We start from the raw sequence: 20,290 nt of genomic DNA, 5'->3' as shown, positions 1-20,290 counted from the left end.
CAGGCATCTGTTGTGTCTAGAATCCTGACAGCCGTCTGCTTGCCTCTTGTCTTTAATGGACACCATGACTATCAGCTAATTTACACCCATCTAGTCTGCCGCTGTGAACAAACAAACTGAGCGTGATTGCCCCATTTTTCTTTTCAGTAAGATCTACTGGACCGACTGGGGTAACACACCTCGCATCGAGTACTCCAACATGGACGGCTCAAACCGCCGTGTCATAGCAGACACACACCTGTTCTGGCCCAACGGCCTCACCATAGACTACGCTGGCCGCCGCATGTACTGGGTGGATGCCAAGCACCATGTCATTGAGAGAGCTGACCTGGACGGACGCAACCGCAAGGCCGTCATCAGCCAAGGTACACTCCTAGTCTTGACTGTTACACACGTTTGCTGGAGCTAGCTTAGTTGCCTAAAGAGTGGGGCTGCAAAGTCAAAAGCTTTACCCAAAAATGATGGGCCTCTTGAGCAGCCTTGCTTTCAGCTCCTTACCTGTTTATTCCTGCTGTGGCTGGTTCTTCTTCCTCTGTAAGTGACCAGGTTTAAGGATGGCAACGTTTTACATTTAAGCACTTTCGAGTGACTAATTTCAGCAGTTAAGACAACATAACTGCCAAGTGTAAGTACATGTGAAGTGAAAAACACACAAATTATGTTTGGACCAGAAGCTCAACAGTAGATTCAAGCTTCAACAGATTCAAAAAGTTTTCATTTTTGCCACCAGAGTGAATAGGATCGATAATGCACAAGTCTTTAAAGGAGTTCTTCAAACTGGAATGACTCACATACTGCTCATAATTCATATGACCTCACAAGCTGCTGAAGGATTCTTTTTTCTTCTTTTTTATTAAAAGCTCTGAGAGAGGCTGGAGAAACAGAAGAGATGCTGTATGTGGTGCGCAGAGGTCTGGCTGGAATTCAGGCTCTCATTCTCAATTTTCATTAATTATCACACTCACGCTAAGAAACACACATGCGGTAAACAAAGGGATGGATGTCGGATGTAGCACGCTGATGCCTCATTACTCCATTATGCCATGTGGCGTTAATCAAAAACATATTTCCATTAAAGAGCACATGTGGTTACCGCTGAAGTGTAGACACACACACACACACACACACAATCTATAAATGACGACGTAAAGCCAAATGTGTGGCTCTGTTTATGTTCTTGGTTCCAACTGAGAAGTGCATATGCACACTAAAAGTGGAGCTCTTGCAGTGTAAGCAGGCAGGGTTCTCTCTCTCTCTCTCTCTCTCTCTCTCTCTCTCTCACTCACTCACTCACTCACTCACTCACGCACACACACATGCACACACACACACCAGCTTATTAGATTTATGGGTGGGACTCTAAAGTCCGCAAGCATTTGGACAGTCACAGTTTTATAGGACATGAGATTCAAAATTTGCTGGGTTTTTTTAATATAAAGGTTAGGCAATTTGCAGCGATTACACAACACAAGTTGAATCAGGATGAGTGCAGGTCTCAGCTGACAGTCACTTTCAATTTGGGGATTTTTTTTCCGCTGATGAACTAAAAAGTGTGGAATCAGTGATGATGAAGAGGGTTTAAGAGTTTGAAAAGAGAGAGAGAGAGTGGCAGGGGGACTGTTTGATGAGTGTGTGTGTATATGTGTGTATGTGCACACCATCAGCCCTTTGAGCTCTCCTTAATGATGTGTGCTCTCAGGATAAAAGGCTGTAATTGGCCCTGTCCTTCCTCCACAGCCTCTGTTTGCTCAGACAACACACAGGACAAAATAGGACATTTGTGTGTGTCTTTGAGTGTGTGCATGGTTACATTCTGAGCCACTACGTCAAGGAATGTTAACAAGCATTTATCTCTCTGAACCTATAGTTCTCTCTGTGTGTGTGTGTGTGTGTGTGTGTGTGTGTGTGTGTGTGTGTGTGTGTGTGTGTGTGTGTGTGTGTGTGTGTGTGTGTGTGTGTGTGTGTGTACACTATCTGGATTTCTGCCAGCTCCTCTGTAACTGGAATTGGAGCATAGGCGGTTGTCACGGTAATCACCACTATCCTGTCTGCACACCTGTACACCACGAGGTAGGGAACAGGAAGAGATAGGGTATTGCATACTTGTGTGCTGGTGGGGGAGTGTTTATATTTTTTGTCTGGACTCGACAAATGCACAATGCTGTATGGCAGAAGACTGGACATTTAATATACCCAATAGGGTATATGTAGGTAGACTTAAATTAAACTATGAAATAATGGCCCCTGTGGACAGCACTTTAGTTCACAGGTATGAATTAAATTTAATATCTATAGCGCTATATCACAACTACAGTAACTTCAGGGTGCTTTAAATTGTAAGGTAAAGACCCAACAGTAATGCAGAGAAAACCCCAACAGTTACCTATGAGCAAGCACTTAGGGACAATGGGAAGGAACGGTCAAGAAGAAAACTCGGGCAGAACCAGGCTCGGGAAGTCGAGCACTTCTGATATGAAGCTTTCTTTTCAGTGGAGGCACAGTATCCACAGTCATACACAGTTGTGATATAACACAACAAGATAATCGGCCTTCAGGTAGCTGCTCTACAGTGTTGACACATGGTATTGAAGACGATAACAGTGGAAGAATTGTATCATTAAATTTAGTTGCAGCACTTTCAGTAAGACATCTACTGTAAGGAAATGTATTTCCTACTGTTGTGTAATCCATCTGTGTTGATATGCATTAGTGCACATGGCAATATATGTTGCTGTCCAAGTGATGTCTTTTTAACCAATGGCCCTACTTGTTTCAGCAAGACAAACCAGATTCTGCTATAATATGGTTCAGCTTTACAGATAAAATGCATTAAAGTGGTATTCCTAATATCACTATAGCTTTTTTTGTTTGTTTGGAAAAACCTAACCCTGAAACTTCCCATCACACTATGGACCAGCGTTCTGTCCAGCCGGAGGCCTTGCTGTGTTGCTGGTGACCTATAACAGGAAGTGAGACATATTCAGGCAAGCTGTGAGAGGAATATGAGGTGCCACGTGTGTTAAAGAGGACATAGCTGTGAAGGCTTGGTGGGATGTTTGATGCCCTGTCCTCCTGCAGCTGCTCCTGCAGCTGTCCTGGGGAGAACAAAAAAGGAGCAGGAGCAGAGATGACAAGGAATGAGCTGATCATATCAAAACAATCATTGAGATGTTGGTGACTAAGAGGAGGGAACTGGGTGTACTATTGTCTCCCTCATGTTGAGATAAGATCAGAAAACACACGTTGAGCCACTATCATTTCACACACACACACCTGGACCTGTTTGAAAAGAAGAGACGAGGGCAAATGTAGAGGTGCTGTTTTATTTTATTTCATTTCTTTTGTTCAGTTTTCTTGAATAAACCTCATCGAACAGTCACACAAAACGCACCCAGATACTCTGATCCTTGTGGCTTATTATCGCTGTGATCTCGCTCCAGTTTTTGACGTTTACCACTTAACATTTCTGCTGTGCCGTACAACACTGTCATTAAACTAGCAACGCTGTTTTTAAAAGCTGTGCGCCAGCACACTCGCCACACCACTGCGGCTCTGTGTGGCAGCAGAAAGCACTTTTTCCATCCGTTCGGCGTGCCCATCCGACTGGGCTTTGCGGCTTCTGTGCTGGAGGAAGATTAAAGCTGGTGAAAGAAAAAGAACATTGATTTGGACAAGTGTGGAGGAGTCACCCTAGTGTGATGTTCCCACAGGAGACATATCTGCACAGGTCCCCCACAAATCAACTATTCGTGTAAGGAACAGAAATAGCCACAGAATTAAAGCCTTGGAGCAAATTTTTCCAACCTTAATAAAAGCAGTTAGCTTTCACGTGTAAACATTAATATCAAGGAGGACTGGAACAACAAATGACACGACTGATTATCCCATTTGCATTTTCTCTTTGTTCTTTTCTCTGCTTTGACGAACTTTGAAGAGGCTTTTCTCAAACAAAGAGATGAAGCCTCGTCAAACAGCTATGCTTGAACTTTGATTTTTAAATATTCAGCCGCAGATGTTCAAGGAAAATCTTCCATTTAAGCAGTGAATCTGAGTGGTTAGTTAGAAAAAAAGGCAAGCTTTTTGTCTTATTGCCAGAGTACTTCTGTTAATACAAAAACAATGTTAAAGATGTTAAAGAGCATTTAGACATCGAGCAGGCATCGATCTCTCCTTCAGAAATCTCACACACATCCTGTCCTGGTTCAATTTTCACTTTAAAATCTGTGAGTAAAGTTTTATTGTGGACACATGAGCAAAACTAGTCTGCATCAGTCTGATCCGGTTTAATCGTGTTCTCTTACATTCAGTTTCCGGATGGAAAAGTCACATTATGTATGGAAAACCTACGAAGCGCCTCTGGTTTTGGACACTCTTGCCACAACTTAACCAACTACAGAGTGGTTTGAGGCAGTGTAATTGAAAGCAGTTCTAAAATGGGGATGATATGACATCAGCCAAGCCCACAGCTCTGATGTTTGGAGAGTTAGTGGAACAGGCCAAATGTAGCATGTGCGCTTTCCATTCTTTGTGTTAGGACTGAAACTTCATTGAATCATTACTTTGCTTATTATAAATGTGACAAACTCAGCTTCTGTGTTTGGGGGGTTCTTTTTTCTCTCCTTTTTTTTGTTTGCATAAATGTCATTGTGGACTGTCGCCTTGCTAAACTCTGTTCTTGTCTCTCTTTAGGCCTTCCCCACCCATTTGCCATCACAGTGTTTGAGGACAGCCTCTACTGGACTGACTGGCACACCAAAAGCATCAACAGCGCTAACAAATTCACAGGAAAGAACCAAGAGATAATCCGCAACAAGCTGCACTTTCCCATGGACATCCACACACTGCACCCACAGAGGCAGCCTGCAGGTCAGTATCAGGCTGGGTCAACAGCTGGATACTCAGACTGATGTTTGTTACATATGTACAAAACTTGAAAATGATATTTTTGTTCTCAATAAGGTTTTTGTCTGGTTAAATAAAGGCCTTATCTAGGGATGGGTTGCAGATACACAAACTAAATAGACTATTTTTCACATTTTTCTCTCTGAATTATTAGTTTTTCAGCTGACAGCTGTTTGCAACTTTCTGCAAGGTCACAAAGCAGCAGCTTGAATCAGAACAACCAATAGCATCACAGTGAAACAGCAGAAAACATTGCATTGATCTTGTATTGATTATGTTGCATTTTACCTGTGTAGGTTTTTCTCAGTTGAGACTGTTACTGCAGTTTTGGGTTCATGGATCGGACAGTAACACACAGCAGCAACAGGAAGCTGTGCTAGCTCTTTTGTACATAGCTTCAGCTTGAGTTAAAAGCAAAAGGAAGGAGTCTAGTCTAATCTCATTATATTTGGATATGTTTACTCCCCATTATTTCAGATCTGCCAGTGACTGGCTGGGAGCAATGACTCTCTTTTTAAAGTATCCAAGTTTGCAGCTTGTAGCAGTAGATGATGTGCTAAATGGTGAGCAACAAAACATCAAACACAATATCAGCATTAGAGGAAGGAAGATGAGCTAGTTGAAGGCAGAAATGGGAGACTTATCTGAGGATATCATTGCAGGCAGAAATGAAAAATTTGCCTCACACAGTGGCGCGAACCCCACCATAGAATGATTTGTTGCACCAGTGTCAAGACCCTGCCGTGAACCGGCCAGTTGATGTGTGTTTTTCATCAGCATGATAGCAAAGACTTTGCTAACAAACCGTGTTGAACTTGACGTCCAGCCAAGAGAAAGTTTTTGTTAACGTGCTGATAAAATACTGCAGCAGCCCCGACACTAACATGAACTGTGAGCTGCCTCCGTGCTGGCAGGGGGAGGTCAGGCACTTTTAGACAAGATTTAGTCAAGTCATGTGAGTTCATGTCTGATCAGAACAAAAGAAAAGCCGACTCAGAACCTAAGTGAACAGAGCCCACACGCTGTGACCTTTTAATGAAAGAGGAGGCAGACATTTTTGGAAGTGTGACTATTTGTTTTGTTGCCCTGGGTTTGAGGAGAAAGTGGATTTGAGGGGTTTTTATTTTTTGAACCACTTTACATGTGATATACTGAGTTGTGTCTGCCTGTCTCTTCTCTAGGTGGCAGGAACCGCTGTGGCACCAACAATGGAGGCTGCAGCCACCTGTGTCTCCCCAGCAACAAGACGTACACCTGTGCTTGTCCCACCGGCTTCAAGAAGGTGGACAGTTACAGCTGTGCCACTGGTGAGTTCCTCCACTGTTTGTTGTGGAAAGTACAGAAATACTGCTAATATTATATTATTATAATTAATATTATATTAATATTATAGTAGTTTTTAGCGGCATCTATTCATACTAAAGTCATTTTTAATAGCCAATAATTTGGAATCTTAAATTAAAAACAACAAAAAAAAGCTCTGTCTTCTGTTTTGACTAATGAACCATGTGTTCACACTAATGAAGAGAAAATAATCCTGTAACACATGGTTAATCTGATCAGCCCCACGATTAAGGTGTAGGCTGTCAGAGGAATCAAAATTTCAGATGAAAAATGCCTGTGCAGACAATTATAAGACACCTACTGCATGTAAAGTGAGATCTCATTTAGGGAACATTTAAAGTGAGTTCAAGTGCATGTTATGGTTGAGCAGCTGAAGAAAATTTGAGCTAAAATGCAGCGTTTTCATTTTTTTCCCCACTGTAAAGTCATGCTGCTTGAAATTGAATAAAAAGTATTCTCATGACTCTGTTTAATTATGTTAATGCAGAGGGTGTGATTTGTGATATTAATCAGTGGTTACATGTCTTTGTGGTAGAGCTGTTTTACTGTGTTTAATGCTGACCCCACTGTTGAACCTAGAAGACTGACAGAAGACCTTTGGTCTTTAATCAGGTCTTGACAAGTTCCTGCTTTTTGCCCGAAGGACGGACATCCGACGAATCAGCTTCGACACAGAGGACATGTCCGATGATGTCATTCCTCTGGCTGACGTGCGCAATGCCGTGGCGCTGGACTGGGACTCCAAAGACGGCTACATCTACTGGACAGACGTCACCACCGACTCCATCAACAGAGCACTGTGGAACGGCACCAAGCAGGAGGTCAGTGATACCTGCAGGTTGACTGAACTCAGTACTGCAGTCTGGTCATTTCTCATCTGGCCCATACTTAAAAAAGGAGCAGAGGAGGACGGCAGCAGATTTAGGTTTATACATTACTGCCATCTACTGGGACTGAGGTGAAAGAGCAGCAGCTGGTCATCCTCTGTAGAATGTAGGAGCCTTCAGCACATTCATAACTCACTGCTGCAGGTTTACTACAGAATAACATAAAACAGACATGAAAATATTGCCATCAAAGCAGTAAACAGTAACTGTCAGCATGGATCTGAGCTGATCTTTTTCTTTTTCTTTTTAAAACAGGTGGTGGTGGAAACCAGTCTAGAAAGTCCAGCAGGTTTAGCAATTGACTGGGTGACCAACAAGCTCTACTGGACTGATGCTGGTAAAAAGTCTCATTTCATGTATTCTGACATAAAATATCATTTTATATCCATTTTTTTCATTGACCAGCTCAGCAGGGAGTGCTCCTCAATTTAACCTGCTCGTGTTTTTGGGTGTCAGGTACTGATCGTATCGAGGTTTCTAATGCCAATGGGAGCATGCGGACTGTCCTGATATGGGAGAACCTGGACCGACCGCGGGACATTGTAGTTGATCCGATCGGAGGGTAAGATGATGACATTTAAACAGAAACAGCTTGTGAACCTGGACAACACATGGAGTTCTAACTTGTTCCTTCTTTCTCCTCAGCTTCATGTACTGGACTGACTGGGGGGCCAACCCAAAGATCGAGCGTGCGGGAATGGACGCCTCCAACCGAATTGTCATCATTTCATCCAATCTGACGTGGCCCAATGGGCTCGCCATTGACTATGAGACCAAACGCCTGTACTGGGCCGATGCTGGCATGAAAACTATTGAATATGGCAACTTTGATGGTTCTGACAGACAGGTAAGGTGTTAGGTTTTTTCTGAGAAAACATTTGAAGTACGAAAATGTGTCAAGTCTTGTTGTGTGTGTGTGTGTGTGTGTGTGTGTGTGTGTGTGTGTGTGTGTGTGTGTGTGTGTGTGTGTGTGTGATTATGCCTGTTCAGACATGTTCTAAAAGAGCTCATCAGACCTCTGCTGTTGTTTTTGCACACAGGTTTTGATTGGGACTCAGCTGCCTCACCCCTTTGGCTTAACTGTACATGAGGACAAGCTGTACTGGACAGACTGGCAATCCAAGAGCATTCAAAGCGCTGACAAGCTCACCGGGTTGGGGCGCCACACACTGGCTGAAAACCTAGAGAATCTAATGGACATCCATATGTTCCATCGACACCGTGAGACAGGTGTGTGTCTGTCCACTAAAGCATAGAGTTTTGTGTGTGTGAAGGAGAATTGGACTTGCAGCTTTAAACAGATATTTACAACCACAGTGTTGAATACTGTTAAACCTCTAGCTCAAGGGCGTAGATTTGGTTTTGGCATTGCTGGGGACGGATGATTCAACCACCAAACCCTGCCGTTTCTTTTTTTTTTTTTTTCCTTTTTGTCTTTGCTTCTTGATAAAAAAAGGGAGAAATATATTTGCCTACATATGCTATTCTACATGCTTTTAAGCCATTTAAAATTACAATTCATAGTTTTATATGTGAATTATATAATGTTAAATTACTATTAAACAAATGACTGACTAAAGTATTTTAGGCTTTAGTTTACTTCCACATTCCATATAAATCAGGTATCATACAAAAATAAAAATAGCTTCAAATACAGTCATGACAATAAAAGAATATGACTTTAAGGACAACATTACTTCAGTTATAGTACACCAACATCTCTAACACATTAGCACTAAGGGAACACTTAATGACCTGGTGGTTTTTGTCCATAAAGATTACCACAAAGTAACAGATCTCTCAGCAAAATTATGCAACATTTTAGCCACACTATTGCCCCGATCAAATCAGTGAGCTGGGATTTTTTATTCTAAACATGGACTACTGTTACAGCAACAGACATGGACTACTGGTGACCCACACAACAACTCAGTGTCCACTATGTGAAGGAGCCGAACACATGCCTTCTCCTCTCGTTAACTGAGATAAACTGCTGGCCTATTTGTTTTACATCTATACTGTCTAGTCTCTCCTGGTGGAAATGGCATACAGCAGCATTGTTTAATCTCATTTGAGTCGTTGTTGACCTTAGCCATCTTTTTAATCTTCTGAGATCACTGAAGTATCTTTCATCCTAAGTACATGCGTTTTATCCTCAGACTAAAATTATTACTATGTGCTTGATGTGCGTCACCTTTGGCCCTGGCTCTTCCCCTCTGACTGCACTAGGACATATTGCTACCTGATAAAATAACACATTGATTCGTGCCATATAAAAAGTGAGACATGTCAATTCAGATTCTTTGTCAAATATACACTAATGAATCAATTAACATCAGCAGCCTAACAATTGTTATGATGATAAATACTAGTTAATCTATAGCACCAAATCATCAGTAAGTCACCTGTGACCTCGCCTCGTCACCTCTGTCCGAGCTACAACATGGCAGAGCTGCCTCTACGTTATTCAAAGCCTAGCATAGCCTGTAACGTTATTATGACGGACACATTTTATGAGTGAACTTGAATTTAAGTGACTTACAGGTTTCTTTGAAAAATACTTTCTTATATCCAGGTTCTTTTTGCAGCCATCCTCCTCTCCTCCTTGCAGGTCCTCGCAGCGCAGGCTTGCCGCTGCTAAAACTAAACAGAGCTCCCTGAAAAGCACAGCCAATCACATTGGCCATATTTGTCACATGATATAGGACTCCAGTAGAGTACGTAATTTAACTCTTTCTGCACCGCTGGGTGAATGAGACGGTGACGGATCGTTTTTTTCTTTCTATCGGGTTTGTTTTTCTTTACTCGAACAGATCAAATTATTGGTGGGGACAATTTACTAATCGCTGGATATTGGTGGGGACATGTCCCTTCCGTCCATGCCAAATCTACGCCCCTGCTCTAGCTAATTGATGGAATTTGTAGGAAGCCAAATGGGACTGCAGGGTGCCGACTTGTGAGCCAGCCTTGTTCTTTTAGCGTTAGCTAAAGCAGCCAAAGTGCAAAGCAGGGCGAGCCAGTCAGATGTCAAAAGCCACATCACGTTTTTCAAGTGTAAAACATCTTTTCATTATAAAGGCACAAAGGTATAAAGGCTGCAGTGTGTACACAGCAAAAATACAAATAAAAATATGTATCTTACACAAAGGAAGCTCTTCTCTCTGATGTGTGCTGGCTTTTCTCTGAGCTCACATCCAATATATCTACTGACACTAGGGAATTACAGGTAAACTGAACCCAGATCATTGGCTGAGAGAACAGAGCCTGTGAAGCCTGTCTGATTTCGGTGATGTATTTGGCTCTGTTGGGTGGCTAGAAGGGTTTTTCTGTTTGTTTCCCCAATGTTGTTGTGGGTTTCTCTCTCTCTCTCTCTCTCTCTCCCCCCCCCCCCCCCCCCCCCCCCACACACACACACACACACACACACACACAAATTCTTTCATGCATCTCCCATTCATTGCTTTCAAGCTGACTTAGAAAGTAGGACAGGAAGTGACCCGAGTCTGTTTGCCTCTCCACCTGTAGTGCATAACCCGTGTGCGGTGAATAATGGAGGCTGCAGCCACCTCTGTCTCCTGGCGCCTGCTCCCAAAGCCTCCAGCTGTGCCTGCCCCACTGGCATCAACCTGCAGACGGATGGAAAGACCTGCACACCTGGTATAAAACAAACTCTGTTTACATCTCAGTAACATTTAGTAAAAAACAAAACAAAAAAAAGAACGACACTTCACAGTTTAAAAGTTTAACATGTACAAGCGTGTGTTAAGATCTTACAATGTGTTCTGTCTGAAACAAATGCTTTAAACAACATGTCCATCTCAAAGGGAAATCCGATAAGGAAAATCAATTTTTAAAGGACCGAGAAGATAAAAGTATGTCAGCCGCTTTTTGTGTTGCGACAGGAAGACGCTGTGATATGTGATCCTTTTGTGTGCAGGCATGAGCAGCTTCCTGATATTTGCACGTAGGACTGACATCAGGATGGTTTCTCTGGACATCCCCTACTATGCTGATGTGGTTTTGGCCATCAATAGCACCATGAAAAATACTATTGCCATTGGTGTTGACCCCAAAGAAGGTTTGTATGTCTTCTTAATTTTTTTTGTTTCATAAATATAACCGATGTAGGAATAAAGTCCTCAGCTGTGTGTATGTGTTTGCATGTGTGGCACCTCATGCAGGAAAAGTCTACTGGTCTGACAGTACGCTGAAGAAAATCAGCAGAGCCAACATCAATGGAATATCACACGAAGACATCATATCTACAGGTGAAGGATGGCTTACATGTATAAAGTCTTGTGACTCCGCCTCGTCAGAGTGTCATGACTTCATCTCTCACTGTCTCACTGTAGGGCTGATGACGACTGATGGTTTAGCAGTGGATGCTGTTGGCAGGAAGATCTACTGGACGGATACAGGAACCAACCGCATCGAGGTAGCCAACCTGGACGGCTCCATGAGGAAGGTTTTGGTCTGGCAAAATCTTGACAGCCCTCGAGCAATCGCCCTCTACCACGAGATGGGGTGAGCCTGATAGTTTGACGGCCTTGTATAGTCAATTAAAGCAAATCTCTGGTTGTTCTATGTTACTTCATCTTCTGTGTTCTCTTTATCTTCCCGTCCTCCAGATATATGTACTGGACAGACTGGGGAGAGCATGCTAAGCTGGAGCGCTCAGCGATGGATGGCTCAGACCGTGTGGTGCTCATCAATAACAACTTGGGCTGGCCTAATGGCCTGGCCATTGATATGGCTGGCTCTCAATTACTGTGGGCTGATGCACACACTGAGGTGATTAAATGCTTCCAAGAATAAAATAAAGTGGATACAAGTCACAGTTAAAGATTTAAAAGCTAATAATGCTGTTTTATAAGATGTAAAAGCTTTGAGCATGAAAGCGTCAGACGTTATGAAGTCATGGTGGTGATCCCACATGTGGTACTGGTCCTCTGCAGCGCATTGAAGCGTCTGACCTCAATGGGCAGAACCGCCGCACCCTTGTGACTCCAGTCCAACACCCGTATGGTTTAACCCTGCTGGGGTCCCACATCTACTGGACCGACTGGCAGAGCCGAAGCATCCAGCGAGCCGACAAGAACTCTGGGGCCAACACCATCACAGTGCGAGCCAACCTGCCAGGCCTGATGGACATCCAGGCTGTAGACAGGGAGAAGCCACTCGGTGAGTCTGGAGGACGGGAAGTGGAGGTCACATTAAAGATCTTTATGATTCCTTGACTTCTGACTTTTTGAATTTTTCTCAACTCACATGGTGATTGAACAATGTCAACATACAAAGTGTGCATGTGCGTCTTCCTGTTTTAAGTGCGCTCCTGTCTCTTTGCACTAATTCGTCACCCTGTGTCCTTTTAAGGCTTTAATAAGTGCGGGAGAAGGAACGGAGGTTGCACACACCTGTGCCTTCCTCGTCCCAACGGCACTTCCTGCGCCTGTCCCACTGGGATTCTGCTCAAGGGAGATGGTAGGTCATGTGACGATTCTCCGGAGACATACCTGCTCTTCTCCAACCGCGTGAGCGTGCGCAGAATCTCTCTGGACACCAATGACCACACTGACATACACGTCCCGGTGCTCGAGCTGCACAACGTCATCTCGTTAGACTATGACAGCGTTGATGGGAAACTTTACTACACCGATGTCACCCTGGATGTTATAAGGTGCAAATGCTAATTTTTGAGATATTAATTTTGTAAAGCACACATTTTGAATAAAGTTCGCCACTGTGCCACTGGTTGTGCACAATAAAGTTGAAGTAGCCCCTTATCATACAACGTCCAACATTAACTTGTTTTTCAGGCGCGCTAACCTGGATGGCAGTGGCATGGAGACGGTGATCAGCCAGGGCCTGAAGACTACAGATGGACTCGCTGTGGACTGGGTTGCCAGAAACATGTACTGGACCGACACCGGGCGCAACACCATTGAGGTGGCCCGCCTGGATGGAACTAGCCGCAAAGTCCTAGTCAACAACAGCTTGGATGAACCCCGAGCTATTGCAGTGTTTCCAAGCAAAGGGTAAGAGAGAGGAGTGCACTGGGCTTCACTGACAAACAAAAGGTTATGTTTGGTCTCCGTAGCTCTTAAAGTCAGAAATAGACTGCACTGAAATAGGCAGACAAACAGGCTGACTGTCAGCACGAGGTTTTTATTGTTGTACACTGAAGAATCACATAGTTGCAGAATTGTTTGTACCATAGAAAGACATGAGCTTATCAGGCTCACCTCGCCTCTGCAGGTTTCTGTTCTGGACTGACTGGGGCCACATCGCGAAGATTGAGCGATCTCACCTGGACGGCTCAGACCGGAAGGTTCTGATCAATACAGACCTGGGTTGGCCCAACGGCCTAACACTAGACTACGACACACGAAGGTTAGCTGAAGCATGACTGAGATATCTGTATGTCCTGTAAATGACTTTAAAGTTTATTATTGTGTAAGAATTCTGCAATAACTGGTAATGAATCCTGCAGGATCTTCTGGGTAGATGCCCACTTGGACAGAATCGAGAGTTCTGACCTGAATGGGAAGCTGCGTCAGGTCCTCATCAGCCCGGTGTCCCACCCATTCGCCCTCACACAGGTACCTCCAGCCCCCCCCCCCTCTCCTCTTCACCCTCAGCTGTCATATGCTAGGCTGACCCTTTTCTTCCCTGGCTGCCTTCTCCAATCACCCGCTCTTTCACTCATGAGCTCACCGTGTGATTCTCTCCATCTTTCAGCTCATACTGAACCCATTCGACGTAACCATTTCTTCTACTTCGCTTTCACTCTGACCCTCATTTTTCTTCTTCCCCCCTTCCCTTTCTTCCTCTCGCCCCCTTCTCCTTGTCCGTGTATTTTTCCTCCCCCTCTCTTCTTCTCCCTCGTTTCCCCAGTCGAAGCCGGTGTCCTCCCCTCTAACTCCTTTCTCCCGACTCTCGCAGCAAGACCGCTGGATCTACTGGACGGACTGGCAGACTAAGTCCATCCAGCGGGTGGACAAACACACTGGCCGTAACAAGGAAACCGTGCTGGCCAACGTGGAAGGCCTCATGGACATTATAGTGGTATCTCCTAACAGACAGACAGGTAAGGAGGCTTTTTCTCCTGACAACTCCATCTGACGGGGAAGAGGCCAAAGGTGTCTCTGTTTATTACCTTTTGCTGAAGGAGCCAAAGCTACTGTGGATTTATGAAATATTGTCAGTGCTAGATAATTGGTCTGTCAATATGACGTTCACGTGGTTTGCTTGTGCGAGTAAGATAACCCTTTCTCCAGCATGGCAAGAAATCTGATTCTTGTTGATAAGGCTGATGGATTTCTTTCAGCCCGTTTAGTATAATCAGATAAAACAGATAAATTATTTTACTTGACACAGATTCTGGTAATTGGGTTGGATTGCATTTTAATTTCATCACTGTGCTGTTACTTGATGCCATCATAACTAAAAGCTCTCAGTTCTAACCTGATAAATGGACCAAAGTAACGGAGGAAACGCTCATTATTTTCAATTATGTTCAGTTAGTTTGAGCTGAACATAAATGTGAACGTCCCCTCTCCTTCCCTTTAGGTACTAACCTCTGTGGGATCAATAACGGCGGTTGCACTCACCTTTGCTTTGCCAAGACCAACAGTTTTGTATGCGCCTGCCCTGATGAACCAGACGGGCGACCGTGCTCCACAAGTAAGTGTTCTCTGTAATTTATCAGCCTGTACCAGTTAAAAAGTTTTAACTGAACTTTTTAACTGAAAACGGTAAAAAGTCACAAATAGGTTTTATATAGCAGAAGAACACTAAAATGGGCAGCACGGTGGCACGGTGGTTAGCACTGTTGCCGCACAGCAAGAAGGTCCTGAGTTCAATTCCACCATCAGGCCGGGGTCTTTCTGTGTGGAGTTTGCATGTTCTCCCCGTGTTTGCGTGGGTTCTCTCCGGGTACTCCGGCTTCCTCCCACCGTCCAAAGACATGCAGCTTGTGGGGATAGGTTAATTGATTAATCCAAATTGTCACTAGGTGTGAATGTGCGAGTGAATGTGAGTGTGAATGGTTGTCTGTCCCTGTGTGTTAGCCCTGCGACAGACTGGCGACCTGTCCAGGGTGTACCCCGCCTTTCGCCCTATGACAGCTGGGATAGGCTCCAGCACCCCTCGCAACCCTGAAAAGGATAAGCGGAAGCGAATGGATGGATGGATGGAAGAACACTAAAATGACAAACCAAGAAATGCCCACTCAGGCCCTTGTTCCTCGTGCTTTGATCAGTTTCAGGTTACATCCCCACCTCTCCTGCCAGAGGGCCCAGCAGCACTCCTGTCCCTAACAAGATCCCTAAAGCTCCCACAGACATCCCACAGAGAGGACCCTCACTGGTCAAGTAAGTCTGTTGTGTTCATTAAATGGTTCACATTCTAGATCCAAACTGTGTTTGATCTAAATGAAATTGTCCCACTAATGAACACAGTTGTAGACTTGTCGATCTACCATGTTGGCATTTTAACTTTGGAATACAATGGATCTGTTTTGTGCACTTGTTTCTGCCTTACACATTTTTAGAATCCACAGAATCTGAAAGATTTAATGTTAATACACAGTTGTAAATATAGCAAAGTTGTTACAAATCATATGAAGTCCTCTGTGTTGCAGTCTATGGTAAATTAATATTTATTTTCCTCCTTATCGTTACAGCTGCACTGACAAGAACCTAAACATAGAGGGGTGTATGAACACTGTGGTGACAGCTCCTCACGGTCAGTACACCGAGACATTCACAAAGTCTGCCTACAGGGAAAAGAGAAAAGCTAGGCATCACTCTTTCTGCGAGATACAGTACATCCAGGTTGAGTTTACGCTTGAGCTTGGTTCAAAGACTGGCAGCTCACAAAGGCTGCTAGCATAGCTGTGCGACTAGTATAAAGTACACCTCTGAACAGGATCTTGACACAGATTATTGTTTAAGGACTCAGAACAGAAATGTAAATGTAATGTGTTTGTAGACAAAGACGGTTGTAGCTGTTGGTTAACAGCCAGCTAGCTAATGTTAAAACAGCTCTTAAGCTAGGCTAATAGTTTCTCCCCCTACTCAGAGTTGGACATCAGTAATGTTTGAATGTGGGACTTAAATAATATAGCATTCGCATCAACCAAAGACCAGTTATGACTGTGAAGGTGAATAAAAATGTAAGATATAAGAACACAAAAAACGGCAATAAAGAGCTACTTTTGCTTTAAAGCTATTCAGTGATAAGCGTTGGCTATTTTTACTAAATGAAATTACTTCTCAAGACAAACATCGCAGACATACAGTTATGTCTGAAAGACTTAAAATAATATTCAATAACCATCTCAAGCTCGTTTCTCACTGGGTATTATGGGGTTAGCTGGGTTAATGACTGACCTGCAATGTTTGTGTAAAACTTTGTAGCAAATCAGTTTAAGCAAAGCCTGTTAACCACCCCTGTAATGTGTCCTGTCTGTTGTAGGAGAGGGACTTCATGTCAGCTATGTTATCGGTGGGGTTCTGACCATTCTGGCGATTCTGATCCTCATTGCCGCTTTGATCATTTACAGGTCAGTGTCCTGCACAACATTGCTTAAAAAGAATGTTTAATTACCTACATTTGACGCAGAGGATAGGTAAACCTGTAAATTAAATTAAATTGTAATTGCTCTTATTGTCTTATTTTTGATCAACAGACACAAAAAGTCAAAGTTTGCTGACCCAGGAGTGAGCAATCTGACCTACAGTAACCCCTCGTACCGGACGTCCACACAAGAGGTCAAGATCGAGGCATCTCAGAAGCCTCCAATATACAACCAGCTTCGATATAAGAAAGAGGTAACGAACGGTCCGCAATCTGTGAGAAGTTGAAAAGGACACATAATGGATTTAACATGAATCCATGGTATTTGCATAGGATGATCACAGACTGTATTGTGTCTAAGCACAGAGACAAATCCCTTTACTGTTTGTCTCTGTGAATAGAATGATTGTAACATGTGACACGAGTAGGTCACAGACACCAGCACTCATCTTCTCCTCCCCTCCTTTCTCTCCCTCACCGCAGCTCTCTCACCCCTACAACTCCCTCTCTCCCTTTATCTTTTGACCCACTTGTCCTGTGGAGAGGTAGTTACACAGCATGAAGGAGTCGTGTAATTCTAAACCGTCTCTTTGTTTTACTTCTGCCTTTCACAGCATGTCGCCTGAAAAATCTTAATGAATAACCTCCTTCTTTGGATGTAGTTTCAGAGCTCTGTGATCAGCAGCATGATGATTTTTATCCCACTGAGTGACTGTGTTGTGAAATTGACACTGAAACTGGCAACAAAGCCAAATGTGTGGGTGGATTTTGTTAAAGGTGCTACATGTATCAATAGTAACATTAAGTACACAGTGTGTCAAGCTGACAGCAGTTGTTCGGCTCATACTGTATTTCCCATAGAGCCTGCTGGTAATTTACAAGTAAAAAGGTTATTTCTTAGTAAAAAATAAATCTAAAACTAGCAGCAGCTTCCAGTATTCATCAATCTTTTTGCTTTGGAAAAGTATGCACCAACTTGTTTTTATTCTGTAAAACAGTCCAGATTTTTGTTTCTTCTAATTACGTACTTGTAGCACCTTATTCTAAAAATGTATGTAGAAATGTGTAAAAAACTAAACAAAAAAAAAGCTAAATCCAGGAGCAAGCGGAGCTCCTGCAGCATGAGTTTTGTGGGTTTGAACGTGACACTTTGTTCTGGAGTGTTCTCTGACTTATCCCTGAGGTTTGTCCACCTTTTAACAGGCTGAGAGCTTTCTGCCTGATGTTAATACATTTTAATTAAAAAGAAAAAGAGCAAAGCGTTAGCATTAAAGATGAAAGAAAGAAGCATGACTTGACACATCAAAGGTGGATGATCTCTCTGAACTGCCGACGCAGAGTCAATCACTAATAGTGTTGTTGTTGTCCAGGGGGGAGTGGACGGAGGCTACACCAAGGAGAAGATCCGCATCGTGGAGGGCGTGTGCCTCCTGTCCAATGATGAGCTTTACTGGGACGACCTGAAACAGATCAAGCCGTCCCGAGGCGGGCTGCACACCTGCATGCGCACAGACACCGTGTCCCTGCAGGCCAGCAGCGCTTCGCTAGACGACGGCGAGACGGAGCAGCTCCTCCAGGAGGAGGCGTCTGAATGCTCGTCCATAACCACCCTGACCCCTTCTGCCATCACCCCGCAGCGTCACGCCCAGCACAGCCTGCCCGACACCGGCTGGGTCTCCGTACGCAAGCCCTCCACCGAGAGCGAAGTGTGAAGGAGGCCCCCCGCCCTCTGTGCTTTATCTCGACCATCATTACCTAATATACACATGCAGTCACCTGTATTTAGAGCTGGTACAAACACACAAAGATGAATAGGTACAGAACACAGTAACAGCTGCATATGTAAACTAATGGTACATATCAACCTGGTTAGACACAACTAAGCTACAAAACACACATGTCCTGTCTTTAAAATTGGGGCTCCGTCCTACTTGTCCACACGTGCAGTATCCTCAGTGCTGCTGCCTCGAGGCAAAAATGGAGCGTGCTGGAATAAGAAAAACAAAGGACTCTGGGGAGGAAGTGAACAGAGAGACACAAGCGTTAACGTGGAACCTTTTTTTTTTTTTTTTTTTTTAAGGATACAGACTCTCAGTGCGACGCTTCTCTGTATACCACTTCACCTTTCTTTTTCTTTGTTTTTCATCCTGGACGGAGCTAAAGCAACATACCCCCCGGACGACGTAACCACAGAGTTCCCTCTAATGCCACTCATGTCTTTATGAACTATATTTATGAACATGTTTGTGGGTTTTTTTGTTGTTTTTTTTAATTTGTAGAGTGGGTTTGCTGACTTTCAGAGAATGATGAGTGCGCTAAGCTAGAAGTTTTATTTTTGTGCAGCAGCACCTGTTTTTTTTCTTTTTTAATTAATTTTATTTTTCAAGAGTTGTATTTATGACAGTGCCAAAGGGTGGGGCTTCAGTGTCTCCATGCTTCTTTCTCCATTTCACACTTCAACAGAGATTTATTCTCATTCTGGGATGTTTGTTTCCTCTGACTTGCCCCCCCTCAACCTCACCGGTGTGGGAGACCTCAGTGTTGGCATCTGCTTCTTTACAGCCTCCAAGGGATTAAACTAGAAATGACTGTAGCAGGTTCTCTCAGTTGGCTGCAGGAGGCCCTCCATTTTCTGTTTAAAGTTATACTTCAGTTATCGCTGATCCTCGGGCAGAGCGGAAGTCACCTCGAAGTAACAGCCTAAGTGCCAAATGTTGAATTCTTTTTCCCACTTCAGCTGTATATTTATTTCTCCTCAGATGCACATGCACATGGCATTTTCTCACTTATATACTCCACAGATAAAGCTGGTGAGCGATGCAGATACTTGTAAGGTTGTATGAATCCAGGTATTAAACGTATGTCTCAGTTTTTTTCTGTCCAAAAACACCGGGGGTTTCTCTGAAACCACTTTATTTCGTCGGTCTTTCCAAAAGAAAAGAATTTACTTTCTAAGTAGGTGATTAGTTTTTTTGTGTTTTTATTTTTGTTTTTTTCCCCCATTGCTGATGTGCTTGCGAAACACATTTTTGTAACCAGTGTGTGTAATATCCACTCACCTTCTCCACTAATATGAGATTCATTCTTACTCTGCTTGATAACTGATAGCAAGTAACAATAACAGAAATATTAGATGAACAAGTCATGAGTAACAAACGTTTTCGATTTTTAGATCACCACAAATAACAGTGTGAAGCAAGTCTTGCCTCTCAGCAGCCATCTTTGAACATTTATTTTGAAGACTCTATGTAAATGTATCTGGAAAAACCCTCGTCCTTAACTTCTATGTTCATATGGCCATAAAAAGCCATGTGAACAGATTTTTGATGAAGATCTGACTGGAAAAACGTTAGTTAACTTTGTTCTGTTATCTGCTTCTGACTGCTGACACGATCAGCGTGTCTGCTGCTGTTGCTGCTCGTTCAGATTATGAATACAGCAAAATAAAAGATTTTTAACAAGGTATCTTACCCACACCTTATACGCCTGTGGGGGCGTGCACCTTTACCATGTTCATGGGTCAGTGCTTACGAGATGATTGGCTAAGTCTGGCTCTTTGGGGGCAGACGCAGCACTGC

General features: G+C 43.5%; 1 protein-coding gene across 3 annotated transcripts in view; it reads left to right on the top strand.

Annotated features, from left to right (window-relative positions):
* Positions 1 to 18,967, top strand: part of lrp4 (low density lipoprotein receptor-related protein 4) — a 107,191-nt gene extending 88,224 nt beyond the window's left edge. The window contains exons 14-38 of one of the 3 annotated variants that reach the window (XM_026177903.2): positions 148 to 365; positions 4,690 to 4,866; positions 6,084 to 6,209; positions 6,859 to 7,067; positions 7,389 to 7,470; positions 7,590 to 7,695; positions 7,779 to 7,980; positions 8,174 to 8,363; positions 10,659 to 10,790; positions 11,071 to 11,211; positions 11,315 to 11,401; positions 11,486 to 11,657; positions 11,762 to 11,924; positions 12,089 to 12,314; positions 12,507 to 12,810; positions 12,950 to 13,168; positions 13,389 to 13,523; positions 13,624 to 13,732; positions 14,076 to 14,220; positions 14,703 to 14,816; positions 15,394 to 15,505; positions 15,817 to 15,878; positions 16,611 to 16,698; positions 16,825 to 16,966; positions 18,083 to 18,967. In XM_026177903.2, the coding sequence (XP_026033688.2) occupies positions 148 to 365; positions 4,690 to 4,866; positions 6,084 to 6,209; positions 6,859 to 7,067; positions 7,389 to 7,470; positions 7,590 to 7,695; positions 7,779 to 7,980; positions 8,174 to 8,363; positions 10,659 to 10,790; positions 11,071 to 11,211; positions 11,315 to 11,401; positions 11,486 to 11,657; positions 11,762 to 11,924; positions 12,089 to 12,314; positions 12,507 to 12,810; positions 12,950 to 13,168; positions 13,389 to 13,523; positions 13,624 to 13,732; positions 14,076 to 14,220; positions 14,703 to 14,816; positions 15,394 to 15,505; positions 15,817 to 15,878; positions 16,611 to 16,698; positions 16,825 to 16,966; positions 18,083 to 18,424 (4,003 nt within the window). In that variant the 3' untranslated portion in view covers positions 18,425 to 18,967. Of the gene's footprint in view, positions 1 to 147; positions 366 to 4,689; positions 4,867 to 6,083; positions 6,210 to 6,858; positions 7,068 to 7,388; positions 7,471 to 7,589; positions 7,696 to 7,778; positions 7,981 to 8,173; positions 8,364 to 10,658; positions 10,791 to 11,070; positions 11,212 to 11,314; positions 11,402 to 11,485; positions 11,658 to 11,761; positions 11,925 to 12,088; positions 12,315 to 12,506; positions 12,811 to 12,949; positions 13,169 to 13,388; positions 13,524 to 13,623; positions 13,733 to 14,027; positions 14,221 to 14,702; positions 14,817 to 15,393; positions 15,506 to 15,816; positions 15,879 to 16,610; positions 16,699 to 16,824; positions 16,967 to 17,195; positions 17,378 to 18,082 lie in introns of those variants that run through there. The other 2 variants (XM_026177898.2, XM_080301789.1) reach the window with 2 other exon arrangements.
* The last annotated feature ends 1,323 nt before the right edge of the window (positions 18,968 to 20,290 follow it).

The sequence above is a fragment of the Astatotilapia calliptera genome, chromosome 1 (assembly GCF_964374335.1).
Source record: "Astatotilapia calliptera chromosome 1, fAstCal68.1, whole genome shotgun sequence".
Lineage (NCBI taxonomy): Eukaryota > Metazoa > Chordata > Actinopteri > Cichliformes > Cichlidae > Astatotilapia > Astatotilapia calliptera.
This window is presented reverse-complemented; position numbering and strand designations above follow the sequence as displayed.